This window comes from Aedes albopictus, chromosome 3 (genome assembly GCF_035046485.1).
Source record: "Aedes albopictus strain Foshan chromosome 3, AalbF5, whole genome shotgun sequence".
NCBI lineage: Eukaryota > Metazoa > Arthropoda > Insecta > Diptera > Culicidae > Aedes > Aedes albopictus.
This window is the reverse complement of record NC_085138.1, coordinates 364,551,224-364,577,477: the sequence shown is the minus strand read 5'-3', so window position 1 is coordinate 364,577,477 and position 26,254 is coordinate 364,551,224. Positions and strand designations below refer to the sequence as shown.

The 26,254-nt window shown below is 43.0% G+C and overlaps 1 protein-coding gene across 3 annotated transcripts in view; it reads right to left on the bottom strand.

Annotated features, from left to right (window-relative positions):
* Positions 1–26,254, bottom strand: part of LOC109397006 (paired box protein Pax-6-like) — a 205,442-nt gene that overhangs the window by 2,430 nt on the left and 176,758 nt on the right. For 2 of the 3 annotated variants that reach the window (XM_062855493.1, XM_062855492.1), the window contains exons 4-5: positions 252–557; positions 2–186 (exon numbers count right to left, since the gene is read on the bottom strand). In XM_062855493.1, coding sequence (XP_062711477.1) covers positions 2–186; positions 252–557 — 491 coding nt within the window. The remainder of the gene's footprint in view (position 1; positions 187–251; positions 558–26,254) is intronic. The other variant, XM_029865914.2, reaches the window with a different exon arrangement.

The window sequence follows — 26,254 nt, the reverse complement described above, 5'->3', positions numbered from 1 at the left end:
CCTGTACGCGGGCTTCGCTGAGCGAAGTTCGGGACGCCAGGCGTTCTCGGGTGCTCACGCAGGGGTAGTGCGACTTGTCGAATTCCTTTTCCAGCTCTTCGAGTTGCTCCGGCGAAAAGGTAGTCCTATTGCGTCTAAACTTTGGTTGATCGCCGTCCAGGCTGTTGGAGTCCTCGCCCTCGATGTCTGCAACAATCGATAACCACATTCAGTTCCGACAACTCCAAATCACTCGCAACGCAATCATTTACCATACTCACCGATCAGTCGATTGCCATCGGGACTGCCGAGGGTGTCGTGCGACCCGCTTCCGGGGGATCCGATGGTGGCGGGGGTGGAGTTCGAACTGCTTCCGGGTGGGGTCATCCCCGGAAGGGATTGGCCCGGAGGCCAAAGGTGCGCCGGGGTTGGCCATGGGAAACCTCCGTACGGAGGTGGAGGATAGAGACCGTAGCCGGCGGCACGGGCGAACTCGGCCGCCGCTCGTTCCGCCGCCCGGTTCCGGAGGATCCGGTTGATGGAGGAGACCGAGGGGGCGGTTGCGTTGGTACAGACGCCTGTAAGTGAGAACGCGAATGGGTTGTTGTTAGACAATGTGGAAAGTGATGCTGGATGCTTTAAAAACTGCATGAATTTACAAGGAATATTATTTTTGACGGTATTTTAATGGTGATTTTTTCCCACAGATATTGTAGTACTCTGCTAGGTACATTGTATAAGGATACCTACTTACTGACTTCAAGCAATGAACGAACCAGTATATTTTGCCTTTCTCGTACACCAAGGTTTACCGAAAGGCTATTGATTAGGTTCGGACCATATTTGAAACAACGAGTTGTGTTGCGGAGCTGGTTCCGGGTGTCCCGCCGGAAGAGGCCAAGCATGTAAATGAGTCAAATGCGTGTTTGTGACTCATCAAATTGTGGCTTTTCGATAACCTGATAATTTACAGTTAGTAACAAATTAGGTTCGGGCCATATTTGAATACTACCGGTTGTATTCCGGAACTGGTGCCAGGTGTCCCACCGGATGTGGCCAAGCAGGAAAATGAGCCAAACGTATGCTTGTGACACATAAAATCGTGGTTTTTTCGATAACTTGATGGTCGGTTGGCATGAAATTAGGTTCTCTCTCTCTCTTCTTGGCGTAACGTCCTCACTGGGACACAGTCTGCTTCTTAGCTTAGTGTTCTATGAGCACTTCCACAATTATTAACTGAGAGCTTCCTCTGAAAATGACCATTTTGCATGTGTATATCTTGTGGCAGGCACGAAGATACTCTATGCCCAGGGAAGTCAAGGAAATTTTCTTTACGAAAAGATCCTGGACCGACCGGGAATCGAACCCGTCACCCTCACCCTGGTTCTGACCATATTTGAAACTACTGGAAGAATTCCGGAATCGATAAAACTGCTAGCGAATTATCAAATCGTGGCTTTACCGATACTCTGATGGGCCAATCATGTAATTGAATTAAATGCGTGCTAGTGACACATCAAATCGCGACTTTTGCGATAACCTGATGATCATTTAGCAAGAAACTAGGTTCGGACCATATTTGAAACAACGGGTTGTGTTCCGGAACCGATTCCAGGTGTCCCCTGGATGTGGCCAAACATGTAATTGAATCAAATGCGTGTTTGTGACACATCAAATTGCGGCTTTTTCGATAACCTGATGATCAGTTAGTAAGAAATTGGTTTTGAGCCACATTTGAATACTACCGGTTGTATTTCGGAACCGGTTCCAGGTGTCCCATTGGAAGTGTCCAAGCAGAAAAGTGAGCCAAACTCATGATAGTGTCACATCAAATCGCGGCTTTTTCGATAACTTGATGATCAGTTAGCATGAAATTAGGCTCGGACCATGTTTGAAACTACCGGTTGTGTTCCGGAACCGGTTCCAGGTGTCCCACTGGAAATGGCCAAGCAGGAAAATGAGCCAAACCTATGCTTGTGACACATCAAATCGCGGCTGTTTGGATAACTTGATGGTCGATTAGTAAGAAATTAGGTTCTGACCATATTTGAAACTACTGGAAGAATTCCAGAATCAGTAAAACTGCCAGCGAAGTATCAAATCACGGCTTTACAGATACTCTGATAATCGGTTTGTAAGAAAATAGCCTCATATCACATGTTTGACCACCGGCAGCGTCCGGAATGGTCATTGGTCATTAGACTTACCCAAATGCAAAAATAATGCAAGTTTCATTAAGCACCCCCTATAATTGGGCCTTTGGATTAGAGGAACAATCTGTGGAAGATTCAGCTCTATTGGTAAAAACTAAGTTGGCACAAATGTATTTGGCTTTCAAGCCAAATACATGGGACACTAGAAATTTGTTTGTGCTGACGATGGGGATGGCCCGTGAAAACGCATTGAATTGTTTGGATCAGCCCGCTTGATGCACGATAGGCAGGCTTAATTTGTTCGAGTTTGATGTGCCTGCTCTCTCCCTGTTCTCAACAATTTTTCACTGTGCATATTGTGTGGCAGGCACAAAGATACTGTTTGTCCTAGGGAGGCAAGGAAATTTCCTTTACCAAAAGTTCCAGAACCGATCGGGAGTCGAACTCGTCAACTCAGTATGGTAATGCTGAATACCCACTCCTTTGCTGTGGTGGCTGTAGGAGCCCATCTAGGTATTATAATAAATCCTGCGTTCACAGGTTTTGGGAGAGCAAGAGTAAAACTACGTAGGGGAGACTGGGGAGACTTGATCCCTTTTTCTTAATTTACCTGAAACTTTAAGAAAAAACACAAAACTAGATCCGATTTCCGTACAAAATGGCAGGTAAACATCTATTGCAAGTTAATACACAACAGAAGGCCTTTAAATTATTGTTAAAGTTTTCAAAACTGTGTTTTTATGGAGGCATGTCTTATGATGTATTTTTAAAAAATGGGTGACACTTGATCCCCCTTTGAGCACATGGTTTATTTAAAGGGAAAATAATCCCAGAGTCTTCCTATTCATTTTCTTTTCTAGTTTTCTTGTATTTTCGATGAATATGGAGTGCTTGAAATTGTAAGATTTCCTTAAATTTTTAAGGATATGCCGTATTTTCAAAATGGGGAGACTTGATCCCCCTTTTCTTGGTTTGTACTAAAGTTATAATTATCTGACACATTTTATCGTTGAAAAGACTAGAATTCCAAGTAAATAGAGGCTTCCGAATAAAATTTTATTTTTCACATGTATAATGTGTGTGTATTCCTCGAGGGATCAAGTCTCCCCATGTCACTGTTGTGTATACTAAGTTGAATTAATTAAAATATGTTAACAACAACCTCATTTGGATAAATAAGTTTGAAAGTACTTTGTTTAAACTATGTGCTGTGAAATTTTGACACGGTTTGGTACAATTTTCACAAAGTTATTGTTATTTTTCGGAATCGCCTAAAAGATTTCTGAAGGACTGAAAACAAACCATCAGCCGTTAAAAAATAATGCAATGTACAATTGAAATCACTTGTAGCCAAAACATAGTCGTTTGTCCAAGAGTAGTTTTGGAAAAAATATTCTAGAAGAAACATGTTTTTGATTCCGAGCAAATATGGGGGGAACAAGTCTCCCCAGGGATCAAGTCTCCTCAGTCTCCCCTATATTTTATCTTGCTGAGATCCTCATTATACCAATGAATTGAAGCCGCAAACCAGTGATAACCAACAAAATGGGATAATGTGGCAGCCGTATCCACTAAACAAACCGAAATGGATCCTACATCTCAATCCCAAAATCAAGATCACCAATCACTGAATCAATTCAACGGTTGCCACTATGATACCCTGCCGCTCTAAGACCTCTCGAAAAGTCTTCATCCCAACGTTATGACATGTGAACATTCCTGCCATAACCAGAAGTCTCGGGATGTCCATCACAGTAGCGTTAAGCCCTCGCCGGTAGGTGGCCATCGCTAAACTGTCACTTCACTTGAGGTCTTGCTCCCGCGTCAGTTTCACGCTGATGCAGTTGATTGTTCCTCGAACGAAACCACCAGCAGCAGCGGTGGATTCCGATGAACATTAATCCTATTCCCGGTTTCCATTGGCTGCGTAGTTCAGACCAAAAGAGGGAGTCAAATCGAGTCCCGCGTACTCCAGAATCGGTCGGACAGCCTCAACAAATTGTAAACAAGAGGAATTATACACATCAAATTAGTTAAATAAGATTTTCGAGTTTCGCTTTTTCCTGCTGTCCGGATTTCGAAGAAATTGGAGACTCTCTGAATCTGATTCCAACGCGAAAGGAGAAGGAAGACGAAGATGGAGGCAAACACGTAGCTACCACAGCGGTCGGCCATAAGCTGTAAGACATTTTTTCCCGGTATTATCCAACCCAATGAGCACCGGTGATTATAATATGACACTTTTAACACATTCTTTTGTCTCGTTTTCGTTCTCGGTTTGGCTCGGTGGTGGACGAGCCTCGCTTCAGAGCAACGATTTTCTCACTTGTCCAACCGTTTAGCTCTCCCGGGCAGCTAACTCGCAGATGTGCGCTCCCATCCCGTCCGTCAGTCATCATCGGCATCGGTTAAGTGAGCCGTAAAATGCTTAAACAAGTCACTTAGCATTTTGGTAGTTCACCCGAAATGGGCCACGCAACAGCAAAAAAAAAGCCTTGTTCAAGTTCAACTACGAACCTAAAAATGCTCACGCGCAGCTGCTAATGGATGCATTAGCAGCAGCCAGCAGCGCTTGAAGAAGCAAGGATTTAAGACTTTTTCTGTCGTTCGTCTCACGGGAGTTGTTGAACTCGCGCGCGCGCAGTCTAACTGGATCGTCCGCTAATCCACGTCGTTATTCGCTTGTCGTCGTCCAAGAACCACAGAGAAGAGCAAAAACCACTGCTCTGCCGGATTGTTGTCGTCGTCGTCGTCTTCCAATCTGGCGATGGTTCGTGGTCAGCGTCTACCACGCAACCGCCCGATCAGTCCCAAAGCCGGGTAATAAATCACTGATTAATACGCGAATAAATATTATTAATAATGCAATAAATAAGCTAGGTCTCTTCCGTTTCGACGCACGATGGAGTTTTGTATTGCTCCGCACCTGTGGAAAACGGTTTGTGTGTGTGAACGGGAACAACCGGGAGTATGATAGCAAATGAGACGTTTCCTCTGAGCAACGACGACGGGAAAAGTGCAACTTCTGAGTAGCTTCTGTAATTGATGTTTCATGTTACACTGCACTTGATTGGTTAGATTGGAATTTGAGAACAAATATTACCAGTTTGCTCAGTCAGCTTTGAGGAGAGAATCTCCTTTTCGAAAACTTGGTATTTTTCGGCTTTCAGTCACAGAAAAGCGTTGATTATTTCAGATCATTGCCAACAACAACAACTCTTCCACCTGAGCACTACGTCATTTTTACCGACAGTCCAAGCTCTCTGGAGGCTGTTCGGTCAATGAAACTGATTAAGCACTTCCTTGAATGGAATACGCCAGGTCTTGAGTGCTTTGTCCAAACGCTCATACACCATCACCATAGCTTGGGTCCCTTCACATTGCTCAATTCCGGGCAATGAAAAAGCGGACTCACTGACTAAGGTGGGCGTTAGCAAAGGCGATATTTACGAGCGTCAAATCGCCTTTGACGATTTTTTTGCATTCGCCCGTCAGGAGACCTTGATCAGCTGACAACACAAATGGAGAGATGGACAGAAGGGTAGATGGTTGCACTCCATCTTGCCACAGGTGTAGAAGAAGCCATGGTTCAAATGGTTGGATTTAGGTCGCGATATCATTCGTGTGATGTGTCGGCTGATGTCCAACCACTATATGTTAAACGCACCTGTCTTCCGTATTAGGCTCTCAGAAAGCAATCTCTGTGCCTACGGCGAGGCTTACCAAGATATCGAACATGTCGTGTAGGGATGCAATGAGCATCGTGAGGTCAGATCTGAGTTGCATGAAATTCTCCGGGTCCGAGGAAAACAACCGAAACCCATTAGAGAAATGTTGGCTGGCTTTGATTTGGAATACATGAATCTCATATATCAGTTTTTGAAAGGTGTTGATGTGAATGTTTGATGTAGTACGTCCCTGGTTTCGTTGTTCGCCATTTGGTTTTGCTGCCGTCCCTGTTTGTTGCCCCCTCCCGTTTGTACTCTTCTTGTCGTTGTCTTCCGATAAAGCCCTTTCTTTTTTGTTCCGTTTCAGATAAGGACATTTTGTCCCATCAATGTTTTTAGTATAAGTAAGCAAATAATTAAGTTTAAGATTCCTAAATCTCTTCTTTCCAAATTTTTATTCCTAACCTCGAAACAGCCGCGAGTACTTCGGCTTCCCAAACTAACATAGCATTAAGGCAGTATATGTTGTAAAATGTAAAAAATATTTAAAAAAACTATGAATGATTTCGGCTCAGTTATGCCCATGAGGCGCCCTCCAAATAAACGAATAAGTAAAAAAAAAACAACAACAACGCCGATTTAACATCCACCAACCCACCATTGTCGTTATCACCTACAATAGTCATACTCTGCAAGTGTTGGAAATGTGTCATATAGAGACGACCTCCAACACCCTGTAGAACTTTTCTACAACTTTCTGTCGATTCTTCCAACTATTCTTCTTAATTCATTCTCGTTCGTACATCGCTTGAAGTCTGAAAGTATCCTTATACAATGCACCTAGCTGAGTACTACAATATCTGTGGATAATATCCAAATCATGGGAAGAGTTCCTCGAATACCTCAACCCGGTTGAAATTTGGGGAAGGATTGACTCATTCAGTGTACAGAGAAAAACCTCGTCGATCTCCACTGATATCGATGGTACGACATTATCCGACGCTCCGGCGGTCGCCGAAGGCTTAGCAAGTTACTTCTTCGAACTAGTAGTCATTGTGTTGTGTCAAGTGTTCCAGAATTTTTCAAACAGTTTCAGAGGTATTCCAAGAGGTTTCAAAAGCGTGTTGAGGTGTTCAGGGGCGTACCAAGGGTTCTCAAGGGGCTCAGAGGCGTTTATTGTTTATTCTTGGCAGCCCCAATGATGGTAAAACAAATCCAAGTTTACTATTACTTTAGAGCTTTTAGTAGAACTTGTTACTTCAGACTCTAGTTTAATTTAAAAACGCTTCACTAATACTTCACTTTTGCAAAAGAAAATAAAAAATGAATAACTCTTTAAAAGAAAAACTAGAAAGGACGTCAAGTGCTCGACACTGAAGAAGTCTGTAAGTCACAGACGAAATAGGCCTATCTGTCCGAAGATAAGCACAGTAGTAGAATTAAAAGGAATTTGCCCGTTTTTTCTAGTTTTTCTTTAAAAGAGTTATTCATTTTTTATTTTCTTTTGCAAAAGTGAAGTATTAGTGAAGCGTTTTTAAATTAAACTAGAGTCTGAAATCCAAGTTATTGCAGTAGTTTCCCAAGTAATTGATATGGGTGTTCCGGAGGATCTTAGGGAGTTTCAGAAGGGTTGAGGACTTTCATAACGGTTACCAATACTTTCAGAAGAATTACAGGGTGTCCCGGAGATATTAGGGGCATTCCAGAGATGCTCTAGGGGTCTCATTGAGTTGCAGAGGCTTTTAGGTGATTTCAGAGTTCTTCCGAGGTGTGCACTATGGGGAAAGTGGTGGCCAAAAATCGAAAAATTGACTTGCTTTGAATGACGTGTCTTATATACCATTTGAGAGCCAGATAGTTCAAACCTAGATTCCCAAAATGTCAGCCTTCTGTGATGGAAACTCATTGCGCCACAGATATCAGACTTAGAAAAATAGTGAAACTTGTAGAAAAAATGCATTTTAAACAAATGCAGTTTTCTCAGTGAAAAAACGGTTTAATTTTGGATTTGAATCCACCGATGGAAATGTTATTGTCTGAACTTTAAAATGGGTGTGTTTTTGGGGTTACACGGTTAATTGAAATTAGTAAAAAATGAGTAATTATTGATAAAAACAACATTTTTTGCCTAAGTTGGTCTATATCTAACAAGCAGGGTCGAGCAGTCTCAAGAGACCGCCTCCACAGTTTAGTATGGGGTCTATAGTATCTGCGGAACGCGAATCCAGCTGCGGATAGCTGCGGATGAGCGTCATTGTGGCCCATGCCCGAAAAATTGATTTTTTTTATTATTTTTTTGTTAACTATGATTATTGATTATGCGAGTACATACAAAAAAAATCATACCAATTAAACAGTGCTTCAAAGGTGGTACTATTCATTGTAAAATTGAGTCTTAAAAATGTTACACACTTAATTACTTTTATGTTAAAAATGGGTAAAAACTGACCGAAAATTATCGTTCCATATATAAACTGTATCAACCCATCTGGACTGAAATACTTCTTTTGTTTACGAAAATTTTGTTTATATTTTCAATACACATTTAGCAACAGGGAAAGAAACACCACATCTTATATATTAATTTTACTAAATACTACCTACTTGTACTTAAAAGACGAGGATAATATTTTCAATTGATAAGTTCGTTTTCAATCTCAATCTCAGGTGAATATAGCACAGTAGTTAATTCAACACAAACAAATCTGAAAATAATTGTATGTGGTAATATGGAACATAGGAGCATCGTGTTACCACAGACAAACAGACATATCACTTGGGACAAAATGCGATAAAAATCATCATCACGAAAACATAATCGTCCAATGCTAATTGCGGTAAAAAGGGAAACGATGGGAACTGCGTAGAGTAAGACGTCTGTTTATCTGTGGTGTTACTTTAAATCTAAAATAAAATCTCAAATAGTTAATGCAACAAAAGTATTTGACTATATCAAGGCAAAATATAATTTTGATCTTACTAAAGAAGAACGACTACAGTAGACGTTCGCTCAGTGCAAAAGCTTTAGCTGCAATGCTTTTTAACTGCAAGTCCGCTAAGTGCAACAATTTTGCAGTTTTCGCACCGCTATCCGTCATAATGAAATGTCAACAGCGATTCGATGTTTTTCTCATGCACTTTTGCTGCAATGTGATATTTTTCAAATGCATATTGACTGCATTCTGCAGCAACTGACAGTTCTATGACATCTGCCAGTTTTTGCAGTTATCGAATTTCATTCGTTAAGTGAAACGCAAACATGTTGCAGTTATCGAACGTCTACTGTACCTCAAAAGTTGAAGTACGTAGCACAATATTTTTACAATGCATAGCAAAAGGCTTTCCATTTGTTATGGAAATTTATCAATGAAAATGATGTTCTATTTAGCAGTATATTCATTCCTGCAGTATAAAACATGGAGACAAATCATCAACTTAGTTATTGAAGCTGATATGTGTTCAGTAAAATAATAGAAGTAAAGTAGTAAAATAAAAAGTATCCTTTCGACGAGTTTGAACAAATATTACAGTAGGGGGGGGAGGTGGTGGCAGATAAGTTGGAGGGGGGGGGGGGGGGGTTCTTGGCAGATAAACAATTCTTTACCAAAATACATGATCGATAACACAATACTCTTATATAACATTTGAAAAATAGGAGGGGGGGTCAGATTTGAATCGAAGGCGGGGGGGGGGGGGGGGGGTGCTTCCACCTCCACCTCTCCTGTTTTATCTTATGCATGGCAATCTTATTCTAGTTTTGATTTGCATTTGAATTGCCTCAAAAATAAAAAAGAAACGTTTAAGTTAATTGTGCAGGAATAAGTAGTTCCTAACTGGGTTAAATACTAATTACAGCTTCCAGATTTGATGAAAATACATAAATTTGACTAATGTTATGCTAATCTTACTAGAATACTTCCAAAAAATGCGGAAAAACCAAAAAAATATTTTTGGCCACCACTTTGTATGGAGCCGCCCCATAGTGGTGTGATGGCTCCTACAGAGCAATCTCCAGAGATGTTGGAGGGGATCATTGGAGGACTTTTTCCGCGTCATGATCCTAGTCCTTGGCCTCCTTTCGTAGGACAGCCGGGGACTGGGGCTGGCGATGAGGAGAGGGTCACCGATGTGGAACTTGCGGGGATAGCTAAGTCCCTTAGCGTAGGTAAGGCCCCAGGTCCGGACGAAGTTCCGAACCTGGCCTTAAAAATAGCTATTGCAGAGGCTCCCGAGATGTTCAGGTCTGCTATGCAGAAATGCCTGGACGAGGGAGTTTTCCCAGAAGCTTGGAAGAGGCAGAGCCTGGTACTATTGCCAAAGGCGGGAAACCACCCGGAGACCCGTCGGCATATAGACCAATATGCTTGATTGACACGGCGGGGAAGGTGCTCGAAAAAATCGTCCTCGATAGAATGCTGAGGTTCACCGAAGGCGAAAATGGTCTTTCGAGCAACCAGTATGGCTTCCGGAAGGGGAGGTCCACCGTAGACGCTATCTTGTCGGTTACAAAAACCACCAAGAAAGCACTCGAGCCTAAGAGGAGGGGAATTCGCTTTTGCATGGTAGTGACTCTGGATGTAAGGAATGCGTTTAATAGCGCGAGCTGGTCTGCTATTGCCGATGCGCTCTTGCGTCTGGGGATATCGGAGTACCTGTACAAGATTCTCGGAAGTTACTTTCAGAATCGTGTACTAGTCTACGACACGGAGGTGGGTCGGAAGTGCTTTCACATAACCTCAGGAGTCCCGCAAGGTTCCATCCCGGGTCCGGTGTTATGGAATGTCATGTACGACGAGGTGTTGAGGTTAGAGTACCCAGTGGGAGTGGTGATTGTCGGATTTGCCGACGACATTACGCTCGAAGTCTACGGTGAAACGATCGAGGAGGTAAAGTTGACTACCAACCACTCGATCAAGGTTGTGGAGGCGTGGATGCGGTCCAGGAAACTGGAGCTGGCTCACCACAAGACAGAGGTGACGGTTGTTAACAACCTGAAGTCGGAGCAGCAGACGGAGATCAGTGTAGGGGAGTACACTATCCTGTCAAAGCGCTCCGTCAAACACTTGGGCGTGATGATCGACGATCGGTAGCCACGTCGATTATGCCTGTAAAAGAGCCTCCACAGCTATTGCGGTACTGTCCCGGATGATGTCCAATAGCTCTGCGGTGTGCGCCAGTAAGCGCAAGCTTCTGGCTAGTGTTGCTACAGTGTCGGACAAAACAATAAGACCAGCGGTCCTATTTCATACAAAATGGCCAAGTTTGACGATATGGTACTCGGTTTCTAGTAAACCGATTTGCCTGAAATTTTGACAGCCAACTTGAAATTACGGGAATTTTGATTTGTATTAAATTTATTGAGTTCTGTTCACTACTTCCAAAGTTACAGATATAGGGTGCGACAAAATTCTAGCACCAGATTTTTATGATGGTTATTCGTTGCCAATTCAATAAAAATATCCCCAAGTTTAAATGGCATCCTTAATTTCAGTACTTGTTTATCAATCCTCAAGTATCAGATACTCTCAAATATTATTTGGTAATGGTATTCTGAAAGCGGTCCTATTATTTTGTCGTTTCGTATGTCTGTAACTGTTGATGTAGTGATCAGAACTCAATTAATTAAATACCAATCAAAATTCACGTAATTCCATGGCGGTTGTCAAAATTTCAGCCAAATTGGTTCACTAGAAACCGAGCATCAGATCGTCAAACTTGGCCATTTTGTATGAAAAATGGCTGGTGGTCTTATTGTTTTGTCCGACACTGTACGTCCATACTTAGGTATGGCGGCCCGGCGTGGGGCACCGCTCTAAGTACTAAATGCTACCGACGGAAGCTGGAAAGTACTTACAGGCTTATGTGCCTGTGGATTGCGAGCGCATACCATACCGTGTCACACGACGCTCTCTGCGTCATTACTGGTATGGTGCCTATCGGCATCGTTATCAGTGAGGATATGGAGTACTTCGAAATGCGTGGCACAAGAGGCATACGCAGGACTGCCAGGATGGCCTCTATGGTCAAATGGCAGCGCGCGTGGGACAGTTCCACCAAAGGAAGGTGGACTCATAGGTTGATACCGAGGGTAGATAGTTGGATTAATAGGCGCCATGGGGAAGTCACATTCCACCTGACACAGGTCCTTTCAGGTCATGGTTGCTTTCGACAGTATCTACACCGTTTCGGGCATGCGGATTCTCCCGAATGCCCAGGGTGCAATGGTCCAGAGGAAACAGTGGAACACGTTTTGTTCGTGTGCCCGCGTTTTCGCACAATGCGTGACCGCATACTTGCCACATGCGGGGAGGACACAACTCCGGATAATTTGGTCCAGAGGATGTGTAGGGATGAGTTTAGCTGGAACGCCGTTTCAACGGCTATCACCCATATCGTGTGGGAGCTACAGAGGAGGTGGCGCGTGGACTCGGAGAATGGCTAATTCAGATGCAGTACAAAAGGTGGTCCAGGAGTTCGGAGTTGGCTTAGTAGGTCATACCGGTGCCCTGCGTTCAAGACCGACCCTTACAGCGATTAAGAGGCCGCGGAGAGGAAGTCTCGGTAGTGGTGCTGTCGTGGCGTCGATCTACTGGGTTGGATCCGAGCCCGCGGTTGGAAAGGGGTCCCCGGCACAGATCGGGGCAGGTGGAGACCCTACAGTCAGCAACCTTCTGTTGCAGCTGATAGGGCCTGGAAGGTAGTGATACCCTTGCCTTCAACAGGTCAGATCGGGTTACACGTGGGCATCAGTTCTCGATATCTGCCGAGCAGTTGGGCTGCGGGCTGGGTTGACCCTGCCCGCTTTCCGAGGACAAAGGGAGTGGTGAGGACCACTCGGGAAACTGGCTAAGCGCCAGTATGCTACGGTGGTGGACTCTCCAAAGCGAGTCATCGATGTTCGTTGCTACAGGCTACCCAGCTAACCTTCAGGGTGCGATGTGCACTAGCCCCTCTCTGAAGCAATGCCTTCTTGGTGGTTCCGGAGAGACGAAGGGTTTGGCGACCATAGGAATGTGTTTTAGTGGGTCGAGGAGAGAGTAGTCCTGGCTTTTACTAGTGTTGTAGAAGACGGCCTTAACCCCACACTACCCTAACCTTCCTGTTAGGGTGTTTGTTGAGCAGATTTTTACCCCTAAGGTTTAGAAGGAAAAAAAGAGGCACTTCGGGGGATCCAAAGGGGTTTCGGAGGGATACCTGGAGGTTAGGTCGATGATATTGATTTTCGAAGCAGGTTTTAGGGGCATTTCAAGTGAAGATATGACGAATCCAATTCCCAAATTTCCAAGAACACAAATCTGAACAGTCGGTTTGCGCTAAAAAGATCGATTGGTTGCCCGATGGTCGATCAACTTCTCAGCGCAAACTGACATCCGGTTATTCAGATTTGTGCTCTGGGTTTCAGAGGCATAACGCAGGCGTTTTCTGGGGTTTTGGAGTGTCTCAGGACCGTTACTTGGGACCGACAGAATTTTAAGGGATTTTGGGAGCATTTGAGAAGGTTTCAGAGGCTTTCTGGCGGATTTCGGTGTGGTTTTCGATAGTTTCGGAAAGTCTCAGGTGCGTCACATGGGTCCATGGACGTTTTAGGGGAATTTCAAAGGCATTTCAGGAAGCTTCAGAAGATTTTTGACGGGTTTTAGACACGTTACATAGGCGTTTTCGGTGTTTTCAGAAAGTCTCAGATGAGTTACATGGGGTCCATGGGGGTTTTAGGGGGATTTCAAAGGCGTTTTAGAAAATTTGATTTTTAGAGCCCTCTTCTCGAAAGCTTTTGGAACGTCTCGGGAATGCCTTGAAACCTCCATTATCTCATTGAAATGCCCTTGAAATTTCCGTAAGCAATTTGAAATGACCCAGAAACCCTAAAATTGTCCTGAAATCTACCTTATATGATGCTTTCAAACGCCTCGAAAGCCTCTGTAATCCCATTGAAACGTCCTTGAAATCATCATAATCAATTTGATAAAACCTTAAACCCCTTGAAACTGGAATGCCTCTGAAATTCCCTTAATACTAATGAAATTGAGATAATTAAAGCATCGCAAAAACGCCAATGAAACCTAGCGAAACACCCTTAAATGCTAGAAAATGAAATCTTCTGAAACGCCCCTGAAGATCCTAGGATCCCCCGTTCTTTGAGCTTTCGGGGAACTTCCTGGAAAACCCCTTGTTTCCATCTCAAATGTACAGGAGCAAGACCTGCTCTAACTAAATTGGTCTTATACTATGTCTAACGGTAAAGGCTGGGTGATTCGCGCAATACAAACCCCTTTGAGATCTCTGGCCTCTGCCCAGCAACTTTTATACATACTTCCGCGTGGCTCCGGGCTGCGAGCAATCTTAGAGAAGGTCGGGTTATCAACCCTGGTGGGAACTTTAGTCGTAAGTAGGCTGACAGGGAAGCGGGGGATTGTTTCTGCAACAGCACCTGATCCCCATGTTAGGGGAGGCTGATCAACGTCCGAGTGCCAGGGAAGGACTCAAAGCTCAAGTGTGCGCTTTGGTCCTCCGGAAAGTAGGATGTTGGTGTCAGGCCCTACGAGCCAGCCGTAAAAAACCATTGTAACGGAAACTCAGCAACAGAATACATAATACGAAGCGAGACCAACGACTCAAGCGAACATAAGGGAACTGCTATTGGAAACTCGGCACGTGGAACTGCCAATCTCTCAACTTCATAGGGAGCACCTGCATACTTGCCGATGAAGGACCGCGGATTCGGCATCGCAGCGTGTGTTGGACAGCATCCATGGTGCGAACGTTTAGAGGTAATCATACCATCTACCAGAGTTACGACAACACACGTGAGCTGGGCACAACTTTTATCGTGATGGGTGATATGCAGAGGCGCGTGATCGGTTGGTGGCCGATCGACGAAAGAATAAGCAGGTTGAGGATCACGGCCGATCCTTGAATATCAGCATAATAAAGCACTCGAAGCACTGACATAATGACAAAAACGCATTTTACACGCAGTTCGAACTTGAGTACGATCGGAGTGAGTTTTTGGTGGCAAAGTGTACAGGCCGCGTTTTCATTCGGATCGTCCGCGTGCACGTCGTCGTCGTCGTCGTCGTCTATTTGACTGCTCATCTTCGTACGGGGCGATTTATGATACGATAAATGCAACAAACAACATTTTTTGCGATTTTAGTCAACTGACATTGAAATGTTCGTCACGTCAAGTGTCGGCCCAAGTTCCAAAGCCACGTTGGTTCAAATCACTTTATTTTCTCTTTCGTTAATTTTCGCACTTCGAAAACTATCTGAATGGTTCGTCATCTTCGATGTCGGCATGTGTTTTGTTTTAGTCCAAATGAAAATAAGTGGTTTGATATTAATAGGGTTGCATGAATCACTCCACTTACCAAAGTGAACTCATATCATGCGCCCTTTCCCCTCCCCACTAACAAAAAGTCCTTCCCATGACAGACGTGGAGACGCAGAGGTGATCTCGGTCTTTAGTAAGCAACGCACGTCATAATAACATTCCTTTCCTTCCTCGATGACCGTAAGGACGTGGCCGGCGCCGTTATTGACCTAATAAAGTTTGGAATTCTCGAAGATGCACATTGAGGACGGTAAGCTACTCCCAAGCTCCGTCTGTTGGTTCCTTGTGCAACTTCGATTGTTCTGGTCAATCACGGAGTAGCAACTACGAATAGTACGGTCATCTATGCTCATGCTCATGCTCAGTTCGAACTTGAGTACGATCGCTGCCGAAGCCACGATGTCAATATCATCAGAGGTGACCTAAACGCTCAGGTAGACCAGGAGGAGGAATTCAGACCGACGATTTGAAAGCTTAGCGCCCACCAGCTGACGAACGGAAATGGCCTATTACTCATTGATTTCGACGCCTCCAAAACACCTGGAGATCACCACAGCAGGCAGCACCTCAAATCGACCACGTTCTGCTGTGCCGTTCCCATGAAACACGGAAGTACTACGAGAAGCTCAACGCATCCCGCAACGGCTTCGTACCGCAAGCCAAAATGTGCTGGGATAAGAACGAGAGCTTCTTGACCAAGGGACGTGGGGTGATCGAAAGGTGGATGCAACACTACGACAAACATCTGCGTAGTGCGGAGAGCGCAAACTTGGGGGATTGAGGCTGCGTGAGAAATGACTACAGCAGTGAGCAACAACGAGCCATCACCAACGTTGAGGGAAGTTAAGAAAGCTATTCAGCAGCTGAAGAACAATAAGTTAGCTGGTAAGGATGTTATCGGAGCTGAACTCATCAAGATGGCTTACAAAGGTATATCTTATATCATCTTCCTTTGCCTTTCAACCAAAGTTAGCGAGTTTGTGGGAAGTTATCGAACCGGCTTCGTTGACGGTGGCTCGACAACGGGCTAAATCTTCACCGTGCGGCAAATCCTCCAAAAACGCTGCGCAGGGCCGGATCTAAGGGGGGGGGGGGTCGGGGGGGCCCGGGCCCCCACATTTTAGGGGCCCCCACAAAAACCTTTTTTGGTTGCTAACATCAGCTTTATTTTGCATATTGCTCAAGTACTGTTCGAAAATAAGGAAAATCATTTTTGGTCATCTCTCCGAGGGGCCTCCACATCCGCTCGGGCCCCAGGCCCCCACAATCCTTAATCCGGGCCTGACGCTGCGAATACCAGACCCCAATGGACCACCTGTTCATCGACTTCAAGGTGGCGTACGACAGTATCGTCCGCAGAGAACTATGGGAAATCATGGACAAAAGCGGCTTCTCCGGGAAGCGCAAGAATAATCAAAGCGACGATGGACGGTGTAAGAAACTGTGTTAGGTTTTCTGATGATCTGTCTAGTTTGTTGAGCCAGGCTCAACAGCCGAGGCACGATTTTCCAGAAATCCGGCCAATTTGTCTGTTTTGCAGATGACATGGATATCATTGCTAGGGCAGAACTGTACACCCGCCTTAAACGTGAAGTAGCAAAGGTCCACCTATGGATGTGAACCGAATTAGTTTACCTCACACAAAAAAGGGGCTGCATCAATCTCTATAGACAACCAACTCGCGTGGAAACCTTTTAGCTAATTATGACCATTTCGGTCGCACTTTCCACCAACACTCGGCGTACCTTCCCGCACCTGTAGCAATAAATCAAAAATTTACATATCGAGAGCACGACACGATCAAACGCGATCTCCACTGCGCGAATGCCTAGGCGCCGCCACCACTCGATAAATCTGCCCCGAAGCGACTAAAGACAGGTCCGAGCAGACTCGTGTGTCAAAATCACCGCGCGAAAGGCGATAATCTAATTGATATTGCTTGTAGCCCTGTCCTAATCTGAAATTCTAATCACCCTCTGATCTACTCAAGCCTCGTGGATGCCAGGCACCAACTTCAACTATGCAAACTTCACAAGTCCTCACAAAAGTGCGACTCGTGTTTGAGATTGATCTCCATCGATTACAAATCGAAACAAATGGTCGCTCTAGTGCCCCTTCCTTCGGCACAAACCCGTCCATCACAACCATTATTATTATTTATTTAATCGGACCCCACTCGCGCGAGAGCGACTGATCGTAATTAGCCCATTGGAGTTGTTTGTAGGTGATTAAAATAATTACCCCTACGCTTCCTTTGCAGTTCAGTCAGTACAGTGGCGCGGCATGGCGGCGGCGTGTTGCGGCGCGAAGCCGCAATTTAGGTCATGCTTTGCGTGAGCCATTTCCTTCGAAGGAGAAGAACAGAGCAGAGCAGCTAGTCACGCATCACTCCCGAAAGGGTTAATTTGATTACTACCGCTGTGATTCGCTCGCGTCAGCTATGGAACAGCCGCGCCGCCAGTTCAGACCTCTCTAATAGGTCTGTCGGCTTGACTTTCAGGGGTCGGAAATTAATATTTTCCCCGGTTATATCTTGTAGGGTTATGCGCGGGGCTATCGCCGGATCTAGATTTCGGACAAAACAGGCGGCTAGCCGCCGCCGGACAGCCCCATGCTGGCATGTGGTTATTACTCAAATTAGCCTCAAAAGGCTCCGCAGTCCGCACTGTTTGCTGCGGTTTCGTTGGTCTAGATGCGAGGTGATCAAACCTTCAAGAACACACTGTTTCCTTTCTCGTGCCTATTGGTAAGTAGGGAAATCAGCGGGTGAGTTTTGTCAGAGAGCACAAGTCGTAAATAACCGATTTGAATGAGTTCGAGGGGAGCATCAGCAGCAATAAGCAACCGCAGGATGTGTCAAGATTTCAATTACTTCGCGTGGTGATCGGTCGATCGTATCAGCAGCACCAGGCAGTCGGTGATCGATAATTGAGAGCGGGTCAAAATACGCGAGACTTTGTGTGATGTGAAGCACTACGGCGATAAGACGATGCTGTGCTGTGATGGCGGCTTCAGTGGTGGTCTTTCAATTGCGCCCAAGCGCGAAATCAATCGGCACTGACGGACGGACATGAATAATGATGCAGTTGCGGAATGATCAGTCGAATGTCGAACGGTGAATGATGAATTTGTCCGATTTGATTGATTTTGAGTGAAATGAAGCTGGACAGGAAATGTATTTGTTGTAAAGGTTGGCTTGGGATATTGTAGGGTTTTTATCTAATTCCCATCTAAGTGTCGTGTCCGGATGGACCCGTGGCATTCCGGTCCAGCAAATTCCGCCGATCGAAACTCTGCACCGACGAGGAAGATTGCGAATGACGCAACCTACTCGTACGAAAAACTTTACAATACCAAAGTTTCATTTCATCTTGATCGTTCGTTTCGTTTGCTCTGTTTATCTGGTAGCGCATCCTTGCTGCTAATTCTCTATGCCCTGTTTATCCTTTTCTCGTTGTCCTTCTCAATCCCTACATTCTCCCCCTGTCCACACTCTCTCATTATTTTAAAAGTTTTAATTTTTCAATCAACAATGTTCACTTCGTTTAGATTTCACTTTATTGTAGTACACTTTACAATTGCCTTACGGGCTGAACGGGCTCGCTTAGAAGTTAACCATCAATGTTAATTTCTTTTTCCGATCAGCCTAAATAGCTGTGTAGTGTCGGTAGCGGTTGTCTCAATTGGCTAAGAATAACACTATGGACCACCTGTTCCGGGGGTACACTGAGGCAAAAATACTTAGGAATTTAATAAGTCGCAACTTATGAACGGTCGATTTTTCTGTTTCATTACTCGCTTATTGATGTTATAGTTGTCGCAAATGCGTTTCATATCTACAACTTACGATTGACATACGCGACATTGTTGTGAAAAAGCCATAATTGAAATCTATGAAAATCTTCACAGTGAGGGTATGGATTCCAGCTAGCTGCGTCAAACAAGCATTACTCAGTTTTTGGAGCTATCGGACACTCAAATTCAAATTGATTTTATTTAAGTGCCCATAAACTCTGCCAAATCAACAACAACAATGGAATTATACGTAAGTAACATGATCCTAGCGTAAAAGTGACAAGAAGCAAGTTTGACTGAATTCTGAGGTAAAAACAAAACATGCAAACTTGCATTCTTTAATGAACGTACAGTCGAATACGCTTCTTGTCACTTTATTCCAAGAGATTAATGAAGAGAAATCGATCATTTTACTTACCCTGTAATTCACGACACATGACATGCGAGTTGGAGCTGAATTATTTCATCAAAACATCCGCAATATATGAATATGAATATCATTTTACTTGCGACAAGATATTCATAATTACCAATATTGATTTCTTTAAGTTTCAGTAGTTAATTTCAATAAGAGCAAACATACGATAGTTATAGCTTTGATCTAATGATATTCCTAAGCAAAACTTATGATTTTGGTAAGTGCCTGGATATAAAAAATTTGCCCTCCTAATCATAAGTGAAATTTATGGCTTTCAACAATAATCGTAGTGTCACCAAATCTTAAGGGGATCTTATGCTATTCCTAAGTTTTTTTTTTGCCTCAGTGTAAAAGTCCACTAAACAAGGAACCCCAATCCAAGGTGTCAGGCGACCCGTGCTGATGGATGAATGCTTGAGGGGGTTTAAATTTGCTCGATCTTTAACGGAGCCCGTAACGTTGGTAGATCGCCTTTACGTGTTGCGTTACGGTTATAGATCTATCAAACCGAACCCTAGTGACATCCGGTTTGTCAAGTTGGGGTAATGTGTTTTGGTAATAATGGTTCATGGTACAAAATTCTTGTTACTAGCCTCAAGTCTCGGTTTTTTCTATGTTGTACTGGGACTAAACTAGAAGCAAGACATGGATGAGGCTAGAGTTCCGATGCATGGATAATCAGTACCACCGTTTTGTTTTTCTCAGAATTCAAATAGATTGTGTTTGACTAGGGGCGCTCTTTCACTGGGATTTAAATCTCTATGATAACGGGACCTTTTCATCGTAATCGATTTCTTGCACCTCTGGGATTAAAAAAACAGGAACTGTACAGAAATCGATGCTTCATTGCCTCTCAATGACAATGGAGTAGTACGACATGCACTAAGTACTAAGGAAACGGGTAATGCACAAAAAGATCTAAATACTGGTCGCAGTCGCTAACTTGAAGAGAAAAAAATGCTTTCGTTTTAAAAACGATATTATCAATCATCACCATCACAATCATCCTTGATTCCATTCACCTTCTTTATCACTTATATCACCTTTTTTAACCATTACCGCAGTCATACTAACCTCTCGTCTCTCATTATTATCGTTTATCATCTCTTCTTTTTTCTCTCTTCTCTTATTGCTCATCATCATTTCTCATTATCTCATCATCGTCTTTCATCCCTCATCATTATCGTTTCTCATCTCTCATCTACCGTCTCTTATCGTTCGTTCCTCATCTTTGATCTCTCATCGCTCATCTCTCATCATCTTCATCTCTCCCCTCTCACTTTGCCTCTCACCTCAATTTTTCAATCAACACTATTAAGTTCGTTTACATTTCACTGTATCGCACTACAACTTATAATTGCTTTCGTTCTAAAAACGATATTATCAATCATCACCATCACAATCATCCTCATTTTCAACCTCCTTCTTTGTCACTTTTACTACCTAATTATTTAACCTTTACCACAGTCATGCCAATCTCTCATCTCTCATCGTCTATCATCTCTTCTTTCTTATCTCTCATATATTTTCTTTCATCGCTCATCACCATCTCTCATCTTTCATCATCAGCATCATCTCTTGTCTCTTATCTCGCATCTTTCATCTCTCATCTACCATCTTTCATCTCCCATATTTCGTCCCTCATATGATGAGAGATGAATCATCATAATTATCTCTCATCTCTCATCACTTATCTCACATCTCTAATTATCATCATCATCATCATTGTAATCATCATCATCATAATCATCATAATCATCATCATCATAATCTCTTTTCATAATCATCTCTTATCTCCAATCTTATATCTCTCATATCTCATTTCTCCTCCTTCATTTCTCATCTATCATCATTTTCAATCATTATCATTAGCACAGTAATACCAATCTCATTTCTCACCTCTTATCTGCAATCTCTCATCACTCATTTCTCATCTCTTAACTCTAATTTCTCATCTGCATCTGTAATCTCTTATGTCTAAACTATTATCTCTCATCGCTAATCTATCATCTCTCATCGCTCATCTCTCATCATCTTCACTCTCCTCTCTCACCTTGCCTCTCACCTCATTTTTTTCAATTATTGTACTGTAACTTATAATTGCCTTCGATCTAAAGAAGATATTATCAACCATCGCCATCACAATCATCCTCATTTTCAAACCTTCTATGTCTTTTCCCTACCTTATTTTTTAAACCTTTACCCTTGTCATGAAAATCTCTCATCTCTCATTATTATTGTCTATCATCTCTTATTTCTTGTCTCTCATCTCTTTTCTCTCATCGCTCATCACCATCTCTTATCTTTCATCATCAGCATCTCTCATTAGCATCATCTCTTGTCTCTTATCTCTCATCTTTCATCTCTCATCAATATCATCTTTCATTCCTCATCTCTCATATTTCGTCCCTCAAATTTCATTTCTCATCTCTCATTTCTCATCTTTCATCTGTAATCTGTCATTTCTCATCTCTCATCATCATTTTCTGTCATATTTCATCATCATCATCATCATCATCATCATCAATATCTCGTTTCATCATCATCTCTCATCTACCATCTCTTATTTTTAGTCCCTTATCTTTTATCTCTCAGCTCTCATCTTTCATCACTTATCTCTCAACCTTAATTAATCATCTCTCACCTCTCATCTCTCATCGCCCATCTTTAATCTCTTATCTCTTATTTCACATCTTTCATCTGTAATCTCTCATTTCTCATCTGTCTTCTTTCATCTGTCTTCTTTCATCTGTCATCTTTCATCTCATCATCATCAATTATCATCATCATCTTCTCATATTTCATCCCTCATCACCATCATCATCATTATCGGCATCTCTTATCATCAACTTTTATCTCTCATTTACCATTCCTCATCTTTCGTCCCTCATCTGTCATCTCTCATCTCTCATCGCCATCACCATCATTATCATCATCATCATCATCATCATCAACAACAACATATGTATTGGAGTGGGTCAACGTTGTATGGAGAAACTTTTAACGTGATGGTATCAACCCGAAATAAAGTTTTTTTTAATATATATTAGCGTCCAAAACAACTGTGCAAAATTCGAATTCCGCATTGCGATTGAAATTTGTATGGAAGTTAGTATGGGAAAACGGAAAAAAAACGTCGCTAAAGCCTGCTTCATATCCGACCTTCTTCAAAATCAGATCGACTGGTCTTCGTTGCTTGGTCAGATTGGAATCCACATTCCAAGTCGGTCTCTTCGTTCCTATTCTTTTCTATCTATTCGCCATGCCAGAGCCAATTACATTATAAATGAGCCGATGCAGAGTATGTGCCGTGTTTTTAATAGTTCTTTTGCTGTTTTTGATTTCAATGTTTCTCATGTAGTGATTAAGCATAGATTTAAGCAAATTTTATGTTAGTTGTTTAAGTTATGTTAGAATAGCTGTGTTATTTGGGTCTGTGTTTTTCCTATTGACAAATAAATAAATGTTAATAAATATACTTTAACGTCATTGGTTACATGGTATTAGACAAAAAAATTCAATTTATGAGAAAAATGCAAAAAAGCTCGTTTTCCCATACTAAATTCCATACAAATTTCAATCGCAATGTGGAATACGGAAATGCGGGAAGCAACCAATCGCTCCCAAATTTTGCACAGTTGTTTTGGACGCTAAAAGGAATCGAAAAAGCTTTGTTCCGAAAAATCGACTTTGTTGACCCAGTCTAATATGTATCTTCTTGTCACCATCTCTAATCTCCCATCTTTAAACTCTCATTTCTCACCTCTTATCTCTCATCTATCATCAATATCAGTCATCACCATCGTAATTATCCTCATTTCCAACCACCGTCTTTGTCACTTTTTACATTTTCCAAGACATTATCACATCTGTTTTTAACCTTGACCACAGTAATGCCGATCTCATCGCTCATCTCCATCATCCCTCGTTATCATCGTCTCTCATCTCTTACTTCTCGTTTTTGTCATCTCCAATCTCTCACCTGACATCTCACATCCTTCAAATCTCTTCTTTCATCATCATCGTGTCTCATTTTTTCTCTCTCATCTCTCTTCTCTAATCTTGGATCATCATCTCTCATCTCTCATCTTTCATCGTCATCTCATATCCCTTATCCCATACCTCTCATCTATAATCTCTCATCTATTATCTCTCCTTTATAATCTCTCACCCCTCCTCTCATCTCTCATCATAGTATCTCATCATTACTTTTATCATCATCACTGCCTATTCTCAGGGGATTTCACCACTGGTTAACCCTCTCGGGGAAATTCATTAACGGCTTACCCTCTCGGGGGAATTTGCCGTCAGCTTACCTTCTCGGGAGAATTCGCTTTTTTTTTATTATGGCTTACCTTCTCGGGGGAATTCACTTTTTTTCTGGCTTACCCTCTCGGGGGAATTTGCCATTAGCTTACCCTCTCGGGGGAATTCACTTTTTTCACTATGGGTTACCCTCTCAGGGGAATTTACCATTGATTACCATCTTCTTCTTCTAATCGTACTTTTTCTCGCTTTCTGCACCTGCAGTAATCTGGACACGCAACATAAATGTTAAACAATAAATGAAATTTTTTATCTGTATTAACGAGATTTTTAGCCCTAGGCTAGTTCATCTCGGGACCCACGCTTCACTTCCCTTCCGAAGGAAGAACTCACATTTTGTGAGTATGTCGGGAGTGGGATTCGATCCCAGGTCCTCGGCGTGATAGTCACGGGCTTTAACCATCACACCAGATCCGCTCCCAATAAATGAAATCTGAGAGAGAGGAGCCAGCTCACTGACAACCACGATGTTTACATTTCTTCTTCTTATTTCTTTTAATAATTTTGTGCGCTGCACAATGGTTTCAAAATATATTATTGGTAAAAAATGATTTGCATATTGAGCTTACTGTGACGGAGCATGGAAAATAAATACGTTCACAGCGCTGGTTGAGGATTAATTGATTGATTTATCTTTATCTGAGAGACTTTCAGCCGCTGGTTGAGGAAAACTGGCCATCATAACTATATCTTTTTTAATTACGACAAACGAAGCGAAATTTCAATAAGATCTCTTGGATATTGGGACAATCCACGCCATCAATGTGCGATTTTCAGCTCGGTTTGCGGTGACAGTTTGTGACAGGTCCTCCTTGACATTAAGTAGCACGTGCTCGAAGCCAGCTGTCTCCTCTCTCTCAGAATGAAATTATTGACTTTTCAAAACTGTTGCAGAGCCAAATTATATGGTTTCAGTTCCTTCTAGAATCCGGACAGTAACCAATTACATTTATTTTATAACGCTTTGCTATTGTTATCGTTGTAATCAGAAAGGAATTCACAAAACCTGGAAATGCGACAAATTTCTTAAGAAATTCCTTCATTAGCTTTGTAAGGGATTTCTGCTGGAGTTCATTGTGGGTTTCCTCCAATAGTTCCTTCCAGGATTTCAGTTTTCCAGAAATTCCTTCCGGAAATACCAGAAAAAGAAATACATTCTGAAAGAACCTATTAGGAGAATCTCGGATCTTGGATGGACAACCGGAGGAAATTCTTTGATTCTTTGATTCCCGAAACTCCTGAAAAAATCCTAGAAGGAATCCTTTGAATTCACAGAAGAAATCTCATAAGGAATCCGGAAAGAATCCCAGAGGGAATTTCTGCAGTAACCCCAACAAGAATCTCAGATGGAGCTCCTTGGGAAATCCTAGAAGGAACTCCTAGAGGAACTTTGAATAACTTTCAGTTGATATCACGCGGTGGAATGCCTGAAGAAAACCTAGGAAAAATTGCCGGGGTAATCTTAGAAGCAATTTCTGAAGGAGTCCTAGAAAGAATTCCTGCCGGAAGTGACGTTCTTCTGGAGCTCACTCGCTCAACCACTACTGCCTGGACTCTATTTAGTACGTAGCTAGAATGCTGAGGTGATCCACAACGGGTCCTGATTTTCCGCGCTTCTTACACCTGTTTAAATGAGGAGCTTCATAAGCACAGATTTTTCTCGAAGCATATGCAGCTGTAGTTTGGTACAAGGTCTGGTATAAACTTTGAGCTACGTCTCCAAAGACACCAAGATTTAAGATAGAATAGGGTATCCAACTGAGCTTAACAGGTTTCGAAAGACTCAGATCTGCTGCTTCCGCTCCAGTTTATATCGCTCCGCGTTCTGTCGGGTTCCATTCTGCAGCATGACCGTCCGCGTTGCGTGCTACAAGTCAGAGACGAGTTATAGAGCCCGTGTTAGCCAATTAAACGCCCTATCACCCACCAGGTGCCCCGATTGTTGTGGATTTCAGCAACTTTGCGTGAGAAATCAAGCATTTTTATTGTCAATATCGAACTGTCGTTACCCTGGTCAGGACACACTAATCGCATTAGCCGAGGCAATAATCCACAGTAGTGCTGCCGCCGAGCCGATTGAGTAGCTGCGAAACCGACCAGCAGGAGGTCTCCAGCCGATCGGGTGATTTCAAAGTTAGTTGATTGGATCGCCCGAAGGCGCACATAGTTGAACCAGTTTCTCGCTGCGGACATTGTAGCTGCAGCGCCGGTTAGAAGTAGATACCTTCTAACCTACGAAGTTTACGGCGTGCAATCTCCGGTCTCCGACCAGCGGCGGTGGAGCGAAACGCCACTCTCTGTCACCCGCAATCAATTTCGTGCTTTATTGGAGATGTTTATTACTTTCCTATGGAATGGTGTTCAGACCATGGATGATTGGACGGTAGTAAGGCTTCCTCCAAAAATCCTCATAAAAGTTGATCGTTCGGAAAGGAGCTCACTTAACGATCCATATTTTTATGTTCATTGGAAAGTTCTCTTTCGATTTTATTGAAAGGGTTTACCAGTTCGATAACGATGCATCGGATCCGATTGGTGGGGGATGTTTGTTTTCGGGAGGACAGTTTGGTCATCCGCGAGAAGT